The sequence below is a fragment of the Podarcis gaigeae genome (genome assembly GCF_964106915.1).
Source record: "Podarcis gaigeae genome assembly, chromosome: 6".
Lineage (NCBI taxonomy): Eukaryota > Metazoa > Chordata > Lepidosauria > Squamata > Lacertidae > Podarcis > Podarcis gaigeae.
The window spans coordinates 34,065,541-34,083,677 of record NC_139682.1 but is presented as its reverse complement, the minus strand read 5'-3'; the positions used below and the strand labels follow the sequence as shown (position 1 = coordinate 34,083,677).

Here is an 18,137-nt window from a genome sequence, read left to right as displayed (position 1 = left end):
AAATAAAACATAACAACACACAAACAAAGAGAAATAATTTAAATATTATAAGCTTCCCCAAGAACTTATGTTCTGATCTATCTCCTGTAGGTACAGGTGCATGTGTGGAAAAGAATCAATGTAGGGCTCAGTAGAGTCCTCTTTCTTCCCATCCCTCCCTTGCTGGATCTAGAGTACTTTTGCACAGGGCCATCAGGAGAAAAGGTTATCTGGATGCATACATGGTAGGCTTGATCAGGGTTGTAAGTAATGACCAATGCATAGCATTCTATGATCAGCTAAGGACCAGCAGGGGACAGAAGAATGAAATAGTGCTCCACTAAGTCCTCTGCCAATCCTCTCCTGCATGCTCATTTGCATGTATAGGTTAACATAAACAGATTAGAAATGTAAGGTTAGTGAAAGAACGAATCAGAAAAGGCTCATGTTATTTAATTAAGCACAATATTACCAATGAAATTGAAAGTCATTCGTTGTCATTGAGTAGCAGATAACTATTCCACTGCTGGAAGTGTTCCTTGTTTTCAAATAAATATACGTTATTAATTTTATTTTCTTATTTTTATTGAGCTGGATAGAAGTTCAAATATTTATTGAAGCCACTTTAAAAGAGTTCCTGTGCTCCAACAATTATATGCCTCCTGGTGGTATTTGAAATGTTCCCTCATAAGTTGAAGAAAAGTCCACTTCTTTTTCACCAGGCAAAAACTCCAGTCTGTATTGTCCAGGTTGAGCACTAAATGGTAACTGATCAATCTGAAGCTCATCATCGTCATACACTGTCATGTTGGAATTAGAAATTCTTGGTGCATCATATAAGCCTCCTGATATTACAAGTGTGTCATCTGGAGTAGCATATCTGTCCACTGTAAACAGTTTTTAAAAAATAAATATTACTGGGAATCCAAGCTTTTTCTGATCAATCCAAATCTGAATCAATCCAAAAAGCTAAAGACTTAAAATCTTCCTTGTGCAATGATACAATTTAAGTAGATTCATAGAAAATTGCCAGTATCCAATTCAGATGTACAACATACCCAGTGAGGATAGAAATATGTTGGCATGGATTCAAAGCAGCACATGTGAATGTTCTAGTTCTTCCTTTCAGAGGCAGCCCCTTACACTGGTCAAAAGGGTCATTTGCCTTTTGCAGTAGCACCTCAAGAGGCTCAGGGGGCTTTGATATGAGCACAAATAAGTTTTTTGCATCTGTGCACCCAGTACTCTGTGCCACAGGCCCTTGGTTATAAACATTATTCCTTTACATATTTCAAAAAAACAGAAATATTTTTTAAAGCTAAACATTGATACTCAAAAACTTTCTCATACATGCATTTAGGCTGTATCCTTTCCCAGCAGGAAACTGTCACATTGTCTGGTAAACCCAATGTTTCCTGCTGCTGAAACTCCACTTCCATTTCAGACTCTACACTCCACACAACAAACAGCTAATTTTACCACTAGACTGAGAAACAGCAGTAGTACCTCTTGGAGCTGTTTTAAATTGTTACCATTTGCTGTGCCGTTCCATTACTTAGCATGTAGTGGTTGGTAAGTGACTAAGGGAAGACAGCTACTATGAATGAATATAAAAAGCTGAGTATTGCCCCTTCCCATAATTACTCATTAGTCTTGTACATGATATTGGTATTTGAATTAAAATATACTAACCTGTTTCAAAAGAGGCATCATAAAGTGGATGATGGGAAAATTGGTCTCTTCGTTTTCGATATTTATTGAAAAAATATATAATGAATCCGAGAATTGTCAGTGCGAGAACAATGGCAAAAAATATGGTTAGGATGGTATCTGAATTGCTCAAACCAGCTCCTTCTGCTGCAATGAAATAATACAGAAAGCCTACTAATACTTAGTTTAAAAAGCTCAGTAAAACTTAAACCTACCTGCCCGCGGACTGTCTCGCCAGAGTCGTGCATGCTCTAGTTATCTCCCGCTTGGACTACTGCAATGTGCTCTTCGTGGGGCTGCCTTTGAAGAGATCTGCATTGGTTCCCAGTACATTTCTGAGCACAATTAAATGTGTTGGTTCTGACGTTTAAAGCCCTAAATGGCCTCAGTCCTGTATACCTGAAGGAGCGTCTCCACCCCCATTGTTCAGCTCGGACACTGAGATTCAGTACCGAGGGCCTTCTGGCGGTTCCCTCATTGTGAGAAGAGGTTACAGGGAACCAGACAGAGGGCCTTCTAGGTAGTGGCGCCCGCCCTCTGGAATGCCCTATCGTCAGATGTCAAGGAAATAAGCAACTACAGTATCCTATTTTTAAAAGACACCTGAAGGTAGCCCTGTTTATGGAAGTTTTTAATATTTAATACTGTATTGTTTTTAATACTCGATTGGGAGCTACCAAGAGTGGCTGGGGAAACTCAGCCAGATGGGCGGGATATAAATAAATTATTATTATTATTATTATTATTATTATTATTATTATTATTATTAGTTTGAAATAGCTTAGTGTGCTGCTGACTGCAAATCAGTGTGGATGTTTATTCACACATTTGTCCAGTCAATGATAATGGGACTTCTAGATAAGTATATTTAGGGTCTTGGGGGTCACTACTAAAATAGTCTAGTTATTGCTACAGATGCTTTCATCATGTGTCATTTTCAATATCAAACAATTTAAGAGTGACCCTTCGAATGTGCATACAAAGGAAGGTAAACATTGTTCCAATATGTCCTTGTAGTCTGATGGGATACCTTTTCCTAAGAACAAACATGCTATTTGGAAGCAATAGGGGAAAAGCTAGGTGTGGGAAGGGTGATTTGGAGCAGATAAACAGGAGGCACTCCTCCTCCTGCCACTTCTCTACTCTTAACATAGCTTTTCACTATAAAACAACATCACAGCATCAGGTCTCAGTTTACATGTGTTTGCCTGTAACTTTATATTTTGTCCATCAGACCTACCGTACCTGGAAACTGAATTGCTGAAACTGAAAGGTAGCCCTTGCTGGTGATAGGTGGTGCAGTACTAGAAGGCTGGACTGTCGGTTTTAATGTGGTAGCTGAAGTTGTGACATTGAAATCTTCAACTGTGGCTTGATGTGTAGAATTAGTAGAGAATGACTCTGTTGGAAATGTCATCTCAGTTTTGGCTTCAGCAGTCATAGCTGATGTTTCTGTATGAGGAGAATGGGTGCTTTGTAGAAGCGTAGGAAAGTTGGTAATATTCACTGTTGTTGCGAATGTACTCAAGCTGGCACTTCCATTCTGCAATATAGTGATGTTGCCTGCTTCTGTACTGGAAACGGTCAGCCCTTCAGTCCTAGATGTGGTATTCATTGCTGGGATGTAGTTTGTAGTCTGAAGTGAAACTGTCTTCAGTATGATGGAGACTACAAGGCAAACATATGTTCTTTTGTCCGTCATAGCTTTCTGTTTTTTCCTCGTCAATTATGTTAGCTTTTTCTCCTGTGGAAACATATTTAAAACAACAATAACAGAGTTATGGGTATAAATTAAAATTGCTTCTGCTAGGTTCTCTGCAAAAGCATTTAGAGGTGTAAAAGAGCAGAAGGCATTAAACTTTATCTTCTCAATTAATAGTTCTTTCATATAAGGCATACACCTCTCTGGTCTGAGAGAGACACTGAGAGAGACAAGTAGGGTTAGAAACACACATCCCCTGTAATTACCAATTGATTCTGCCCCTTGAGAGGTAAGAGACAAACATGGATGCTCTGAGTAGAGCCAGCAGAAGCCTTTATCACCAAACCAAGTATTTCAATGCTTCATTGTCAATTCCATAGCTTATTGAAGGCATGTACCTCAGCAGATGCTGGGACGCAGGTGGCGCTGTGGGTTAAAGCCTCAGCGCCTAGGACTTGCCGATCGAAAGGTCGGCGGTTCGAATCCCTGCGGCGGGGTGCGCTCCCGCTGCTCGGTCCCAGCGCCTGCCAACCTAGCAGTTCGAAAGCACCTCCGGGTGCAAGTAGATAAATAGGGACCGCTTACCAGCGGGAAGGTAAACGGCGTTTCCGTGTGCGGCTCTGGCTCGCCAGAGCAGTGATGTCACGCTGGCCACGTGACCCGGAAGTGTCTCCGGACAGCGCTGGCCCCTGGCCTCTTAAGTGAGATGGGTGCACAACCCCAGAGTCTGTCAAGACTGGCCCGTACGGGCAGGGGTACCTTTACCTTTACCTTTACCTCAGCAGAAATACATAAATGGAGCCTTAGCATGTCACAACTGTGATAGCATGTTTTCCTTGGACTTGGGTTAACTTTGATATATGCTCGATTCAGCCCTGAGCAATTAATTTACTGAGTCTTAGATTCCTATCAGTAACATGTGAAAGGTAAAAACAAAAAAAATTCCTTCCAGTAGCACCTTAAAGACCAACTAAGTCAGTTCTTGGTATGAGCTTTCGTGTGCATGCACACTTCTTCAGATACCATGCATGCACACGAAAGCTCATACCAAGAACTGACTTAGTTGGTCTTTAAGGTGCTACTGGAAGGAATTTTTTTTGGTTTGACTATGGCAGACCAACACGGCTACCTATCTGTATGTGAAAGGTAGTGTCAGACCTCACAGGGCAAATAGGATGAAGATGATTGATGCAGTTTGTAATCATGAGCTGTGAATGTGGAACAATAATAATTGGCCTTTGGCATACTGAAAACTTGTAACCTTTGCCTCCGCTGGGGCTTATCAACACTGTACTCTGCTAGGGTATGAATACCCTGTGTTAATGTGAAGGGCTTAACAGTTTTCATAGCACTACCAGAACCAGATACTCAAAAGAACTACGCTGGTAAGTTATAAGATAACATTCTTTATTTTGGTCCAAAGACCCACAGAAGAATTTTCAAAAGCAAAATAAAACAGAAATACAGGGAAAGGATTCCAAGGCGGCCAATATGTTTTATCCAGAGCATGTACCATAAGTTTCTATTTCTTATTACTTCTAAGAGGAATTTAGCCACGGGCAGGGTAGTATTGTTTGACATATCTCCAAGGAGGTACCGTACTTAAAGGTAGAAGGCTTCAGATTTTTCCAGTTAAGTTTACCAATAAGGGTTTAATTAATTGATCTCTGGCTTGTTTGAACTGCTGACATTGTAGTAGGATATTCTTCATAGAGTCAAAACCATGAGAACATAAGGAGAGCCTATTCTGACAGACAGTCTGCTATTTAGTACTTCTGATGGAAATACATTTAGTCTGGCTTTGGTGAATAATCAACAATAGAGACAGACAGATTCATGAAATACAATGGTAACTGAAAATCATGGCCATAGTGGATTCCATATGCAAATAATATTTGGGTAACAGGTTGTTAACTTGTAGTTGACCTTTATCTTTGAATCTACTGCTGAATCAGGAGACAAGGAAACATCTTATTCTCCATCTCCTGTTTGCTGGAAAGAACAGGACTTGAATTATGAATCTAAGGATATGGATCAGGGCCAGCCCAAGACATTTCGACACCTGAGGTGAACTCCAAAATGGCTCTCTCCTCCCCCCCCCCCCCAGGAAAGAAAAGGTGAGGAAAGATATACATCAGGAACGGGGGTGGGGGTGGGGGGAGAGATCAACATTGGGACCCGCTGCTTCAGTGGATCCTGCCGCCTGAGGCACAGGCCAAGTCACAGGCTGGAATAGGGAGGGACAACCGAAGGCACGTCTGCCTACTCCTCCAGTTCATCAGCATAATTCAAGTTTAGAAGGCAATTCCAAGCTCGCAACCTGGCAAACTGACAAGAAGCTGCAGCAAGTAGATTTTTTATTTACATTATTTACGTGCCGCTCTACACTTTCTCTTGTCCCATGCCGAGAAAGCTCGGGCCCAAGGGGTTTTCCACTTCTCCTGTGCTTTCTAGGCACGGGTCTGAGTGGTTTTCTGTTTGTCCCACAGCTTTTTCTAGGAAAACCTGCTCTCTACTGCTGAATCACAAATCCATGGAAGACTCGATTGACATTTGCTCTGATTCATCAGTACGGAGTAGGTTTTCCTGGGGGAAAGTGGTGAGACAAGCAGAAGTGTAGACAAACCCATACTTATCTAACTCCTGCTTCTCAGGCAGGCCCAGAATCCCCCCAAAGCACTCTTCTTCAGCTTGAGATCTGTGATTCATCCAAAGCCATACACTCCCCTAACACACACACACACACACACACAATCCAAATCTCTTGAAACTCACCAAAGATGATGACGGCAGCAACGGCCCGAGTAACAGATACTTAGCCTTAGCGTGTTTCTGTTTGTTTAATTACTTGGGATATGTTCACTGCAGGGCTGGGCAAAGCCCATAGAGATCTCTATGGTAACGGAAAACTATAAAAGAATTCTAAGGTTAGTCATGCAGAACAATTATTGGCTGGGCTGGGCTGGCCTGGCCTGTCATTTGAATATAGCTGAGAAACTTAACAAGAAATGATATGTATGTACCATAAGATTGTGTTGCAGCACAACATGAATTGACAGGTGTATCAACAAAACAGTTTCTACAACTATCCCCATGGAATGATCTTTCCCAATTCTTAAAAGGAAGACTTTAACAATTTCCTTCTCAAGAATAAGAAGAGTATTAAAGCCACTGTGCTTTTGATCATAGCCCTACTTATTTTTCAGAAACAAGAGAGATAGTCACATGATAGTTGCATCATAGAGACATTCCAAATCAGAACAAAGTTGGATACATGATCTGCATAGAAAGAGGGCTACAAAGAAGAAGGTGAAAAGAATTCAGTGCAAATAACTAGCACATGGGTGGCTAATGGGTGGCACTCCAGAGCCTGTTGAACTTCAATTCCCCTCAGTCCCAGCCAGAAGTGAGAGATGATGTGAGTTGTACTCCAACCACATCTGGAGAGCCGCCCATTAACAGAGGCTGTTTTAGGGGACACAGACACCCTTCCGGAATTTCTCACCAGTTTGTTTTCTGATGAGTACAGAAATAGTTTAGGAAAGATTTAGTAATTAACCAACAATGTACTGTAGTCTGGTTTGCCTTGGGCTGCAGAGATATGACAAGAACGTTCTAGGTGACCCTTCCCAGATTTGCCACAGCAGAAACAGAAGACTAATTCATGAGGAAACAGAAGCAAAGTCTTGAAAAATGAATCTTGTTTGACAAACCAAGCTGCTCTTATGTTTGCTGGTTATTTTCCTCAGACTAGAAACTAAGCCAATCTTTCACATATGAAGAAAAGTAACAACCATATGTACTTATAGTTCTGAAGTCACTGCCACAAGTCCAATGCCGCACCATTAATATTTTCTTGTACTCATCCTTCAGAAACCAGCCACATCTGCTCCAAGATTCTGGGAACAATACTTTACCTTACATATAAGCAGGAAGTAAATGTACTCAAATTGTTAACGAATTAGGCCTGTGAAAACAGTTTAATGATTCATACTGCAAGTGAATGATTAACCTGTGACTAGTGCTGGCAAGGATTAAATCAATCCATCTTTTTCATACAAAAGGTCACAGAAAAACAATAACTCAGTCTCAAACCCAAAAGCAAAGCACGGATAACAGCAGCCCAGTTCTAGGACACCTCACCTACCATGTGTTGATCTTCTAATCCAGTCTAAGACATGCTTGAGTTTTGGCTCTGCATTGGATGCATTCAGATGCTAATGGCAAGAGTGTACTTTTCCAGGAGTGGATACTGGTCCATGGTGATAATGGAAGTGAATGCTCCTACATCAGCATACCACATATGGAAGTGTCAATCTGGAATCAAAACCTACCAACATCTGGCAAATCCCTGTTCTAGTTCAGGAACAAATTCTCCCTAATTGGACATTCAAAATATTGTGTATAATCTGCATGCTCACTTCAGAAGCACAAACTGCTGTTGCTTCCTCACTGCCCATTTTTCCTCCCCAACCCATGCTATGCTTATTCTGATGCATTCCTAGAATCTTAGAATTGTAGAGCTGGGAGCGATCCTGAGGATCATCTAGTTCAGGCATGTCCAACCAGTCTATTGTGGGGTGTCCCTGGTCGATCCTGGTTGATCGTGTGATCCTGGCCTGGCAAAAAATAAAGAAATCACTGCCAGTTTTTTTTATAGTGGGAGTAGATCACAGTCTCTTGGGAGTTGGACATGCCTGTCTAGTCCAACTCCCTGAAATGCAGGAATAGGTATTTAGATTTATTTTATTCTACTTATTTAGATTTAGTTTATAATTTTATAATAAAAAGCACAATAACCGAAGAACACAATTTGTACTTTGAAACTTTGTAAGCCATTGCGGCTTCTAGACTTTGAAAGCAGGAGACAACATTTATCTGTTCCTACTTGGGCAATATAATGTGGCAGCTAATGCTGGAGATGGGGGTGATTGCAATTATTGATGAGAGCTCATTATGAATGCACAGTAAGGACACTTGAAGGGACCCTAGATTCAGTTTTGTGACAACTTAGGGACTATCCAGATGTGGGGGGTTTTAACTGTACACTCCTGATGATTTGTGCTCAAGGTGGTGTCTGGCTGCTTCTATGCAATCCCAATTTCAATAGTGTTTGTGCCTTCAAAAGTTTCAGGGCAAACATACTGTTTCATTTCCCATTGTGACTTCCTTCTGAAATCCTAACTTTTCATCCCACAAATCTTCCAGGCTTTGTTTTGTTTCGTTGTCCCTCCGTTGTGTGCTGTAGCAGAATAATTAGGTCTGCATCCCTTAACAATCTTTTCAGAATACTGGCACATTTTTACAACAAATGTGACATCATCATCTTGCCTGCTTTTAAATAGTCATCTTTTGCATTTTCTGTAGCATTGCTTATCATTGAGGCACATCCAGTGCCCTGATATTTGGGTTCCTGGGATTACTCATCTGACGGCAACACGGCAGCGGTATCTTCTGTTTCATGAAAGTGCAACTCATTGATGTCAGTGAGAAGGATGTTTTGCTTAGGAGAAAGGTTAGAGATGAATGATTAATACTTAAACTGGCTGTCATTGGATGGAGATCCTAGAGTTTAAGCGGCACATGGACAAGTCATGTAACCAGCTGGGAAGCAAGTGTGCCTTAGATAAATCAGAAATGGAGCTGGACTACCACGGTATAGTAGATTCTGAAGAGGTCTCTTAATGAGGGGAATTGTGGAAAGATCTGGTACATGACAGAGGAGTGTATTCAGAAAAAGGCATAACTACAACCTAGTGCAAGGGACTTTTACTATATGGAGTCTCTTGCCTCATTGTCTTGGAGTGAGAATTTGTCTCCTAGATGAAACCTCAGAATCTTCAGCTGAGGAGCTGTGAAGCTGGTCTGGTATTTAAGACACCTAAATACTTTATTTATTCTAACATAAATAATAAATAATAATATTTTTATATTAAAATATTTACATGATGGCCTGCACAAACCCTGCCAGCTGTTTCACAAATTTCATTAGACCAAATATGCATTTGCTCAAGCATAGGATAGGCATATTTCAAGCATCAACCTCACCCCATGATGATATCTGTTTTCTCTTTAGCTAAACACATCTGATAGATGCCCAAGAGGAGATTCCACACCCCAGTTCACACCCCTTCCCCATCTAGGCAATGCAATAATGGCCCAAAACATCTACCTCTGAAGTTTGCCTGCTTACAAGCCCTGCCTTGTATTATTACACATCCTCTCCCCATTGGTCAGACTCCCTCATCCACTCCCTTTCCACCAAAGATATAAACAAAGGCTCTTAAAAATAAATAAATGAGATTTTGTCTTTATTGGAACAACTTAAAGAGCTATGCATATTCCTGGCATGTTAAGTGGACCTTGATCTGATGTAGGGCAAACTAGACACTGAGTATGTCTAGAGCCAATGTAGTGTAGTGGTTAGAGTGTTGGACTAGGGTCTGGCAGAGCAGGGTTCAAATCCCTACCCGGCCAAGAAGCTCACTGTGGGTCTATTGGGCCAGCCACCATCTCTCAGTCTAACCTGCCTCAAAGGTTGTTGTGAGAATTGAGGGGGGCAGAGAGAGAGAATCTTGGAGAAAAAGGTGATGTTGCTGTGCTACAACTCCCATCATCTTTGACTACCGGCCATGCTAGCTGAAGCCGATAGGAGTTGGAGTCCAACAACTTTTAGAAGGTTCATCTACTGGCTTTGAAAGTACATTTTACCTACTTCTAAGTATTGCTGCTTTTTCTGTTCCGTACTAGTCACTTCTTCCTTCCTTTCTTGGAATAAATTTTGCTGAAGGGTGCAATAAAAATGTTTTAAATAAATAAAATAATGTCCCACCAGTGTTTCAAAGCTGAACAAAAGAAGAAATAGAACCCGCTCATGTAAACCCATGGTGATGATTGCTGCACTCAATCCAATGCACCATTATCTGGCTAAAATTAATAGGACCGTTGTACTGATGCTGTACTTACATTTAGATCTGGCAATGTTCCAAAGATATCATATGTGAAGACTCCCCTGGATTCTCAGACGGAGCACCTGACAGTCATTCTCTGAATGTACCCCTGCTTAGTTCCTCACTCTCACACAATTTATTTCCTGCAGAAATCCAGGGTCCACCCATCTGCTGAGGGCCCCCATTTCTGAATTAGGGCCACCTGGGAAAGATTATATAACAATGAGATAATAACAAACTCATGTCCATGTGGCTTTGGCCAGCAGGAAACAACGGAGCATGCCCTTCTTTATTGCCAATATTATATAGACATTTGAACTAGGTTTATCCAACCCATCTTATATAAGTTTCCTGGGCATTCAGAACAACACAACATCTCCCTATTACTACATGACGAGACCCCAGAAGTTACATATTCATTCGCCAGATTTTGCGCTGCCGTGATAGATATTCAACGGAGAATGGTCTATGCTACAATTCAATCCTGAAGGCCAATATTGTTAGATCTGCACTTCTGAAGCCCACCCCATATAGCTGTGTTAACCGATCTTTTAATTTTTCTTATAAATTTTTACTCACCCATTATCTATGCCTAATTAAGTATTCTATGTATATGTTTGGTTCTTGCTCTTATTTATTTAATAATTATTCACTTAGATTCATACTGTTATGCTATTTATTTAGATGTTATGCTTATGCTGGTCTATGACCGTAATAAAGAACTTGACTCATCATAGCATAGGTTTAAGAGATTTATTATAGAAAGTCAAATTAATTAGTGTTGCTTTTGGACACTTAAGCCCCTTTTGCCATGATGTAGATCTATTTTTAGAGACCTTGAGAAGAGAGGAGAAACAAAAATGTCCCACAGACTGAATAATGAAAATGACTTCTGGCTTTCCGGTCAAATAGACCAGTCACCAGCCCGATGCAGCCAGTCGCATGATCCACATTTACCATTTCTAGGCACAGTCCTGAACTACAGGGATGCATTCAGCTGAGGCCACATACATGCTATACCTTTTAAAAAAAGGTAAAGGTAAAGGATCCCTGGACGGTTGTGTCAAAGGCAACTACAGTGGTACCTCGCAAGACGAATGCCTCGGAAAACGAAAAACTCGCAAGACAAAAGAGTTTTTCGTTTTTTGAGTTGCTTCGCAAGACGAATTTCCCTATGGGCTTGCTTCGCAAGACGAAAATGTCTTGCGAGTTTGTTTCCTTTTTCTTAAAACCGCTTGAAGAGGTGCAGTTGCGACTTGACCGTGCTTCGCAAGACGAAAAGACTCGCAAGACGAAAAGACTCGCGGAACAAATTAATTTCGTCTTGCGAGGTACCACTGTATTGGGGTTGCAGTGCTCATCTCGCTTTCAGGCCGAGGGATCTGGTGTTTGTCCACAGACAGCTTTCCGAGTCATGTGGCCAGAATAGAACACCGTGGCGGAAACCAGAGCACATGGAAAGAGTTGGCAGGAGCTGGGATAGAGCAACAAGATCTCACCGCTGACCTTCTAATTGGCAAGCCAAGAGGCTCAGTGGTTTACACCACAGCGCCACCCATGTCCTATGTCCCATGTCCCCACCTTTACCTATATCTTTAAGGCACATTCAAAGCACATTCTTTCTCTCAAATAATTCTGGCCTCTGTAGTTTGTTAAGGGTTGCTGAGAATTTCACATATAGACCTCTATGTTCTTCCATCACCATTCAAATCTATCCTAAGACCCCCTGATCTGCAAACTGGGCTTGCTTCTCTTCCATGGCAGTTCTTTCCCGGCAATTGCCAATGTCAACAAAGGCTTTCCTAAATCCATATATATGTATTTTCATGTTGTGGTAAGTGAAGAATGAATATTAAATTAATTAGCTGTGCCATCCAGCTGCTAGGCGGAGATGTTATAGTTCTCCATATCTCAATTACATTTCCTGAATGGACAAGTATGAATCTTCAGTAGATATTACAGAGATTAGAAGTAGCAATTAATGCAATTACATAAACAGGTAGATCAGCCAGGAATTAACCAGAGGAGTATAAAATGCACTCAGAGTTTGTGCTGGACTTATTGCGTCTGAAGCAGAATCAATGAAGAATCTGGTTCTTGTATGAAGGAAAGAGCCGGCTGACGGTCTTTCCAGTTTGGCATCACTTCACGGCTGATAGGTGGGTGTCTGGCCAGTGTTCTATGTAAGTATGTGGGGAATTCAGGAATGACTGCATATTTGTAGATGTTGGCAACTTGTGCCCTACTGTCAGGGTGCCTCCAGAATCCACACTGTCACTATTTTGCAGGAGGGATTTAAGTGTATATCATAAATTTAGACGTGTGCAATTAAATTGCTTGCTCACCCTATTACAACAAATCTACCTTTTTAAAGACAGGCTGTTTGCAGTAAGGAAAGTCACAGGAAATGTACTGAAAAGCATGGCATGAATTAATGAGTTGCAGGAAGATGTATGGACACTGCACAAGCAAATCAGGATGGATGATCATTAAAGACCAGACATGGGCTTGTATCCATTATAGCATTAAGTAAATGTCCGCACAATGCAAGGATTTCTGCTTGCACAATAGAATTCACCTTTCTCCTCCCTTGTGCCCCGCTAAATCTGTTCTGGCGGTTCTCCCAACTTTCCAAAGCAGATTTGGTGAGGCTGCAGAGTCTGCACGCAGGGAGAAAACAGAGAAAAATCCTGTCGCACAAGCAGTTATCCTTGCACTGACAGGATGAGGAAAATTGATACTGCCCAGTGTCTAACCTCTGTGTAAGCTTTCTGCAAGCAAATTCGAATGAATGTTCAATGAATCTGGAGAAGCCCTCAGAAAAAGGACTTTTCCTAGGGAGCATTCTGTGGCATCAGCCAGAGGCTTGCCATTCTGTCATCGCTTTGTTCATTCAACCTGACACTCTTAGCAGAAGGAGCTCTATTTCCCCAAGCGATACCATATTACTAGCTTATGGCTTACAAATCCTGAGCATTATGTTTGACCTCTTTTTACAGTATCATTAACTTTGGTTTTACTGGGGCTGTTCTTAGTTTGCACAGAGGTTTTAGACTGAGGCAACCATGTACTGAATTGTTATGTGTTTCTCTGCTCAGCCTAGAGAAAACCTTCCATTGCTTTTTTATTCCAACATTTAAGAATGCTTGCTACTGTATGATTGGCAGAACATAATCATTATTGTCCAAGTTATATATGCATGCACCCTGAAGCTCAAGGGTACTTTTTAAGCATTGCTGATCCTTAGATATGCAAGCGCATGGGAATGACAGGAGGAAGAGAAGGGCAAGGTAGCCTTGATGCAGAGATTCTGTGTGTCAGGACAATTGTCTTTCTTCAAGATACTCCTTGTCTTTGCAGATGTACATATTATAGTTTAACTAGGAATTTCCCACTTGGACCTGCCTTCCATCAGTCTAGCTAGGGCACAAATAGCTTGCTAGTTATTCTTTATGTTTATGTACACAGAGAACCCATGTACCTGATTGCACAGAAAAAAGATCAGAGAATTTGGCAACGGAGACTGGGAAAGTCCCTTATATTCTGTTAATAAGCTACTCCTGACTTCACAATGTCTAATGTGACTTTGCCTTGCTTTGTTTTTGCATGCAGCATGAATCCTGCCCCTTTCACCTCTCTCTTCCTAGTCTTTGCCCTGACTTTGGGGCAGAGCATGTCCCTTTGTGTCCCCGTTGAGTACATCATCCACGTGGAGAAGAGAGAATGTGCCTTCTGCCTGGCCATCAACACCACCATCTGTGAAGGATACTGCATGACACGGGTATGTTCTTACAACACACTATTGAGTCCCTTCTTGGTTGGTTAGGAAAAAAGAGAGAGTTTAATAAGTAGCCTAGGACCTATGGAGTAAATAGGAAAGGATTATTAGACAACAGGGAAGACGAATGAGGTGATATAACGGTTTGAGGCATTATACTGAATGTGGAGGTGAAATGGGAGACACTGGGGTAGTCGAGGCCTTGAATCAATGGACTTTTCAGAGAAATGGAAGTGATCAAGGACAGTTATCTGTCGCAAACTATGATCTTGCTTCTACTATGACATTTTCTTAATTTTTGAGGAAATTATTTTCCTTGAGCACATTCAATAATTATTTTTTGCTTTTTTTATTCTCATGAAATTTGGGTTAGCCATGTGGATTATAGGGCACTAAAGGAAGTGGAGAATGTGACTTCACCCCACCAGCACACAGCAGGCCCTCACCCATTACATGATGCTGGTTTAGGGTTGGTGTTGTAGTAGCTCTTCCTCATGGTCTTCAGTAATGGAGTGCCAGGAGTGTGGGTAGAGAGAGGTGGAATCAATATGACCCTCATAAATATCAACCAAAACAAAAGAACAGCGATGAAGGGCTGTAGGTGAGAAGAATGTGGCCGGGGGGGGGGCGGGGAATTGCAATTATTACAATGACCATCAATAACTGATGCGTGGGAACTAAGAGCAGTATGTATTGGCAACAAATTGGATCTGAAAAATTTAAGGTCATGGTGAAAGATTGCACTCAAAAGGGTACCTGAGCAACAGGTTGAAAAGCAGGGTTAGCAAAGTTCCAGCAGTTTAATGAAGGTAAATGTTGAAAGAATGAGCAGATGTTCAGGAAGCAAATGGCCACTAGAAAAGTGGAGGGCCAATTCAGAAAGTGAAAAAACCAAAATATATAATTTCAGATTAACTATTAAAGTAATGGGACAAACCAAGAGGGCCAAGAGGTCACAACCAATCTGTGGATATTTAGGAATTTGATCCTGCTCAGCAACCCTCCACCAAATAATCATGCCAAGGAACCACACAAGGAACCAAGCTTGTACCACAAATTCAACATTATGGTGGGACTATGTATATGTCATAGCTTGAAAACCCCTCACAAGGATGAAATGGCCTTTCTTGCTTGAGCAACAGTTACAAAAATGTGACTGTTGGGGAGGGATGAGAGGGAGAGATTTCTATCTGAACACAACATAAATTATGCGGGTAGGATTAAGCAAAAAGCAATAACCACTGGCATTCTCTTACAGGACAGCAATGGTAAGAAGCTGCTGCCCCAGAGCGCCCTGTCCCAGGAAGTGTGCACATACAAGGACATGGTGTACAAGACTGTGATGATCCCTGGCTGTCAACACCATGTCGTCTCCTACTATTCCTATCCTGTGGCCGTGAGCTGCAAGTGTGGGAAATGCAACACTGACTATAGCGACTGTGTGCATGAGGCAAGCAGCACTGATTATTGCACTATACCTCAGAAGCTACATAACCTATAAGGCCCCTTCTTTTTCTCTCTCTTGCGCACAAAGACACACTATCCCTTCTGTCACATGGCAAGTTTTGGGCATCCAAGAATAAATAGAATGGTTAGCATATCCAACACTTGTTATGTAAAATTATTTAGACATTTTTTTTAAAAAAACACAGTCAGCTGCTGTTTTCCATTTTATCCATTCCGACTCACAGAAACAAAAATAATTTTCATCAGTGTTACAAAGGTGCCTCTGTGTGGTTGTACAGACACAAGGAATCCACATTCTTTTGTTGGATTCATTCTCCTTCCTGAGGAAAAGCAAAACAAGCCAGCCCCTTCCATTCATGCTTTGATAGAGAAGGGAAGTTGTATGTTCGGCCAGAATTGCTATGCTGTTCTCAGCACTGACAGCTACACCAATATTTCATTAGCTCCTGTGATTTGCTTGTCAGTCTTTACCATTGCTGCGTCAAGTATTAATAACCATGGAGATCAAGACCCCTGTGGCACTCCAAAGACTATATTACTATATCGCAAATAATTGTAGACAGCATCTGTGATGGATGCTTTAGCTGGGATTCCTGCATTGGAAGGGGTTGGACTAGATGACCCTTGGGTCCCTTCCAACTCTATGATTCTGAGAAATTTCATGCCATAATAAATTAGGTACCCACAGGACTCTTGGTTTTCTTTGGACTAGAGTGCTAGTTGTGTTCATTACAACATTGTTAACTAGCCATATAAAATAATCATGTGTATAATGAAGGTAGACAACTGGGGGGGGGGGGCAGGCAGGGTATAGCTAGAAACTGAACCATCACCCAGAGCATAGCAAAAGCTACTTCTGCTGAGCATACATAGTGACAGGTGGTTGCCTAGTGAGCTATATGGATAAAGCACATCTTTCAGAAGACTAGGGTCATTTCAATTCATTTAGAAAATTGGCAAGGCTTATGCAAATGTATTCATAATAATAATAATAATAATAATAATAATAATAATAATTTTTTATTTATACCCCGCCCTCCCCAGCCAAGGCCGGGCTCAGAGCAGCTTACAAGCAATAATAAAAACAAGATGAATGATTACAACTTAAAAACAAAAATAAAATACAACATTAAAATAATGGAACATTAAAATATTAAAATGTAGCCTCATCGCAGGAGAAGGAAAAGAAAAAAGAAGGGGAGGGAATCAAATTGGCTCCAAGCCAAAGGCCAGGCGGAACAACTCTTACAGGCCCTGCGGAAAGAAATCGGATCCTGCAGGGCCCTGGTCTCATGAGGCAGAGCGTTCCACCAGGCCAGAGCCAGAGCTGAAAAGGCCCTGGCTCTGGTTGAAGCCAATCTAACTTCCTTAGGGCTGGGACCACTAGGGTGTTGTTATTTATGGACCTTGAGGCTTTCTGTGGGGCATACCAGGAGAGGCGGTCCCGTAGGTACTAGGGTCCTAGGCCGTGAAGGGCTTTAAAGGTCAAAAGCAGTACCTTAAATCTGACCCTGTACTCCACCGGGAGCCAGTGCAGCTTGAAAAGCACTGGGTGAATATGCTCCCATGGCAGAGACCCCGTGAGGAGCCTTGCTGCAGCATTCTGTACCTGCTGGAGTTTCTGGGACAGCTTCAAGGGCAGCCCCGCGTAGAACGAATTACAGTAGTCAAGCCTGGAGATGACCGTCGCATGGATCACTGAGGCCAGGTCGGGGCGGGAAAGGTAAGGGATCAACTGCTTGATGCGGCGAAGGTGGAAAAATGTTGCCTTGGCTGTTGCTGTAACTTGCGCCTCCATGGAAAGGGAGGCGTCAAGGATTACACCCAAACTCTTAACGGAAGGCAATGGCACTAATTGGGCCCCCGCAAGAGAAGGGAGTTGGTCCCTCATCCCCATGCCATCCTGACCTAGCCATAGGACCTCTGTCTTCGAAGGATTTAGTTTCAATCGGCTCCCACGAAACCATCCAGCCACAGCTTCCAAGCATCTGGTCAGTGTGTTCGGGGCCGAGTCGGTGTGGCCATCCATCAGCAGATAGAGCTGAGTGTCATCAGCATATTGGTGGCAGCCCAGCCCAAAGCTCTGGATAAGCTGGGCAAGAGGGTGCATAAAGATGTTAAAAAGCATCGGGGAGAGAATTGTGCCCTGCGGCACTCCACACACCAAGGAGTGGCACAACATTTCCCTCCCTAGTGCCACCCTCTGTCCCCGACTAGAGATAAAAGAGCACAACCAGTTACGGGCTATGCCCTGTATCCCTACGTCTGCGAGGTGGTGGTCCAGAAGATCATGATCGACCATGTCAAAGGCTGCTGACAAATCTAAAAGGATCAGCAGTCCTGACCCGCCTCGATTCAGTTGTCTACGGAGATCATCTGTTAGGGCAACCAGAGCCGTCTCCATCCCTAAACCAGGACGGAAACCGGACTGAAATGGATCTAATGCCGATGTTTCCTCCAGAAACCTACCAAGTTGTTCAGCAACAATGTGTGACGATAGAAGAATAAGCGATTTAAGAAAAATAGAGAGTTTCACCCAAGTTGTCAATAA

At 42.1% G+C, this 18,137-nt stretch overlaps 2 protein-coding genes across 7 annotated transcripts; one reads left to right on the top strand and one right to left on the bottom strand.

Moving 5' to 3' along the window:
* Positions 1–408: 408 nt before the first annotated feature.
* On the bottom strand, positions 409–7,290 carry LOC310847871 (uncharacterized protein). 5 transcript variants are annotated; one of them, XM_083746055.1, is made up of 5 exons: positions 4,521–7,290; positions 4,175–4,297; positions 2,935–3,800; positions 1,672–1,836; positions 409–866 (listed from the first exon to the last, which is right to left on the bottom strand). In XM_083746055.1, exons 3-5 carry the CDS (start codon positions 3,389–3,391, stop codon positions 631–633), a joined length of 858 nt encoding a protein of 285 aa, XP_083602181.1. In that variant the 5' UTR covers positions 3,392–3,800; positions 4,175–4,297; positions 4,521–7,290; the 3' UTR covers positions 409–630. The 5 variants fall into 5 exon arrangements, with proteins under 5 accessions (XP_083602181.1, XP_083602183.1, XP_083602180.1 ...); XM_083746057.1 differs by lacking the exon at positions 4,175–4,297 and having other exon boundaries at positions 2,935–3,433; positions 6,167–6,300; positions 7,195–7,287; XM_083746054.1 differs by lacking the exon at positions 4,175–4,297 and having other exon boundaries at positions 2,935–3,433; positions 6,167–6,300; positions 6,977–7,285.
* TSHB (thyroid stimulating hormone subunit beta) lies at positions 4,824–15,724 on the top strand. Of its 2 annotated transcripts, XM_083746071.1 has the most exons (4): positions 4,824–4,900; positions 8,759–8,906; positions 13,954–14,122; positions 15,378–15,724. In XM_083746071.1, the coding sequence occupies exons 2-4, from the start codon at positions 8,872–8,874 to the stop codon at positions 15,618–15,620; spliced, it is 447 nt and encodes a 148-aa protein (XP_083602197.1). In that variant the 5' UTR covers positions 4,824–4,900; positions 8,759–8,871; the 3' UTR covers positions 15,621–15,724. The 2 variants fall into 2 exon arrangements, with proteins under 2 accessions (XP_083602197.1, XP_083602198.1); XM_083746072.1 differs by lacking the exons at positions 4,824–4,900; positions 8,759–8,906 and adding an exon at positions 11,788–12,500.
* The last annotated feature ends 2,413 nt before the right edge of the window (positions 15,725–18,137 follow it).

Bases quoted from the DNA above. Each gene is read 5' to 3' on its own strand.
- TSHB (XM_083746071.1), top strand. From the start codon at position 8,872: ATGTCAGTGAGAAGGATGTTTTGCTTAGGAGAAAG. The intron at 8,907-13,953 runs GTTAGAGATGAA...TTTTGCATGCAG, and splicing joins ATGTTTTGCTTAGGAGAAAG to CATGAATCCTGCCCCTTTCA. The intron at 14,123-15,377 runs GTATGTTCTTAC...ATTCTCTTACAG, and splicing joins AAGGATACTGCATGACACGG to GACAGCAATGGTAAGAAGCT.
- LOC310847871 (XM_083746055.1), bottom strand. From the start codon at position 3,391: ATGACGGACAAAAGAACATATGTTTGCCTTGTAGTCTCCATCATACTG. The intron at 1,837-2,934 runs GTACGGTAGGTC...ATTTCATTGCAG, and splicing joins TTCAGCAATTCAGTTTCCAG to CAGAAGGAGCTGGTTTGAGC. The intron at 867-1,671 runs GTTAGTATATTT...AACTGTTTACAG, and splicing joins TGATGCCTCTTTTGAAACAG to TGGACAGATATGCTACTCCA.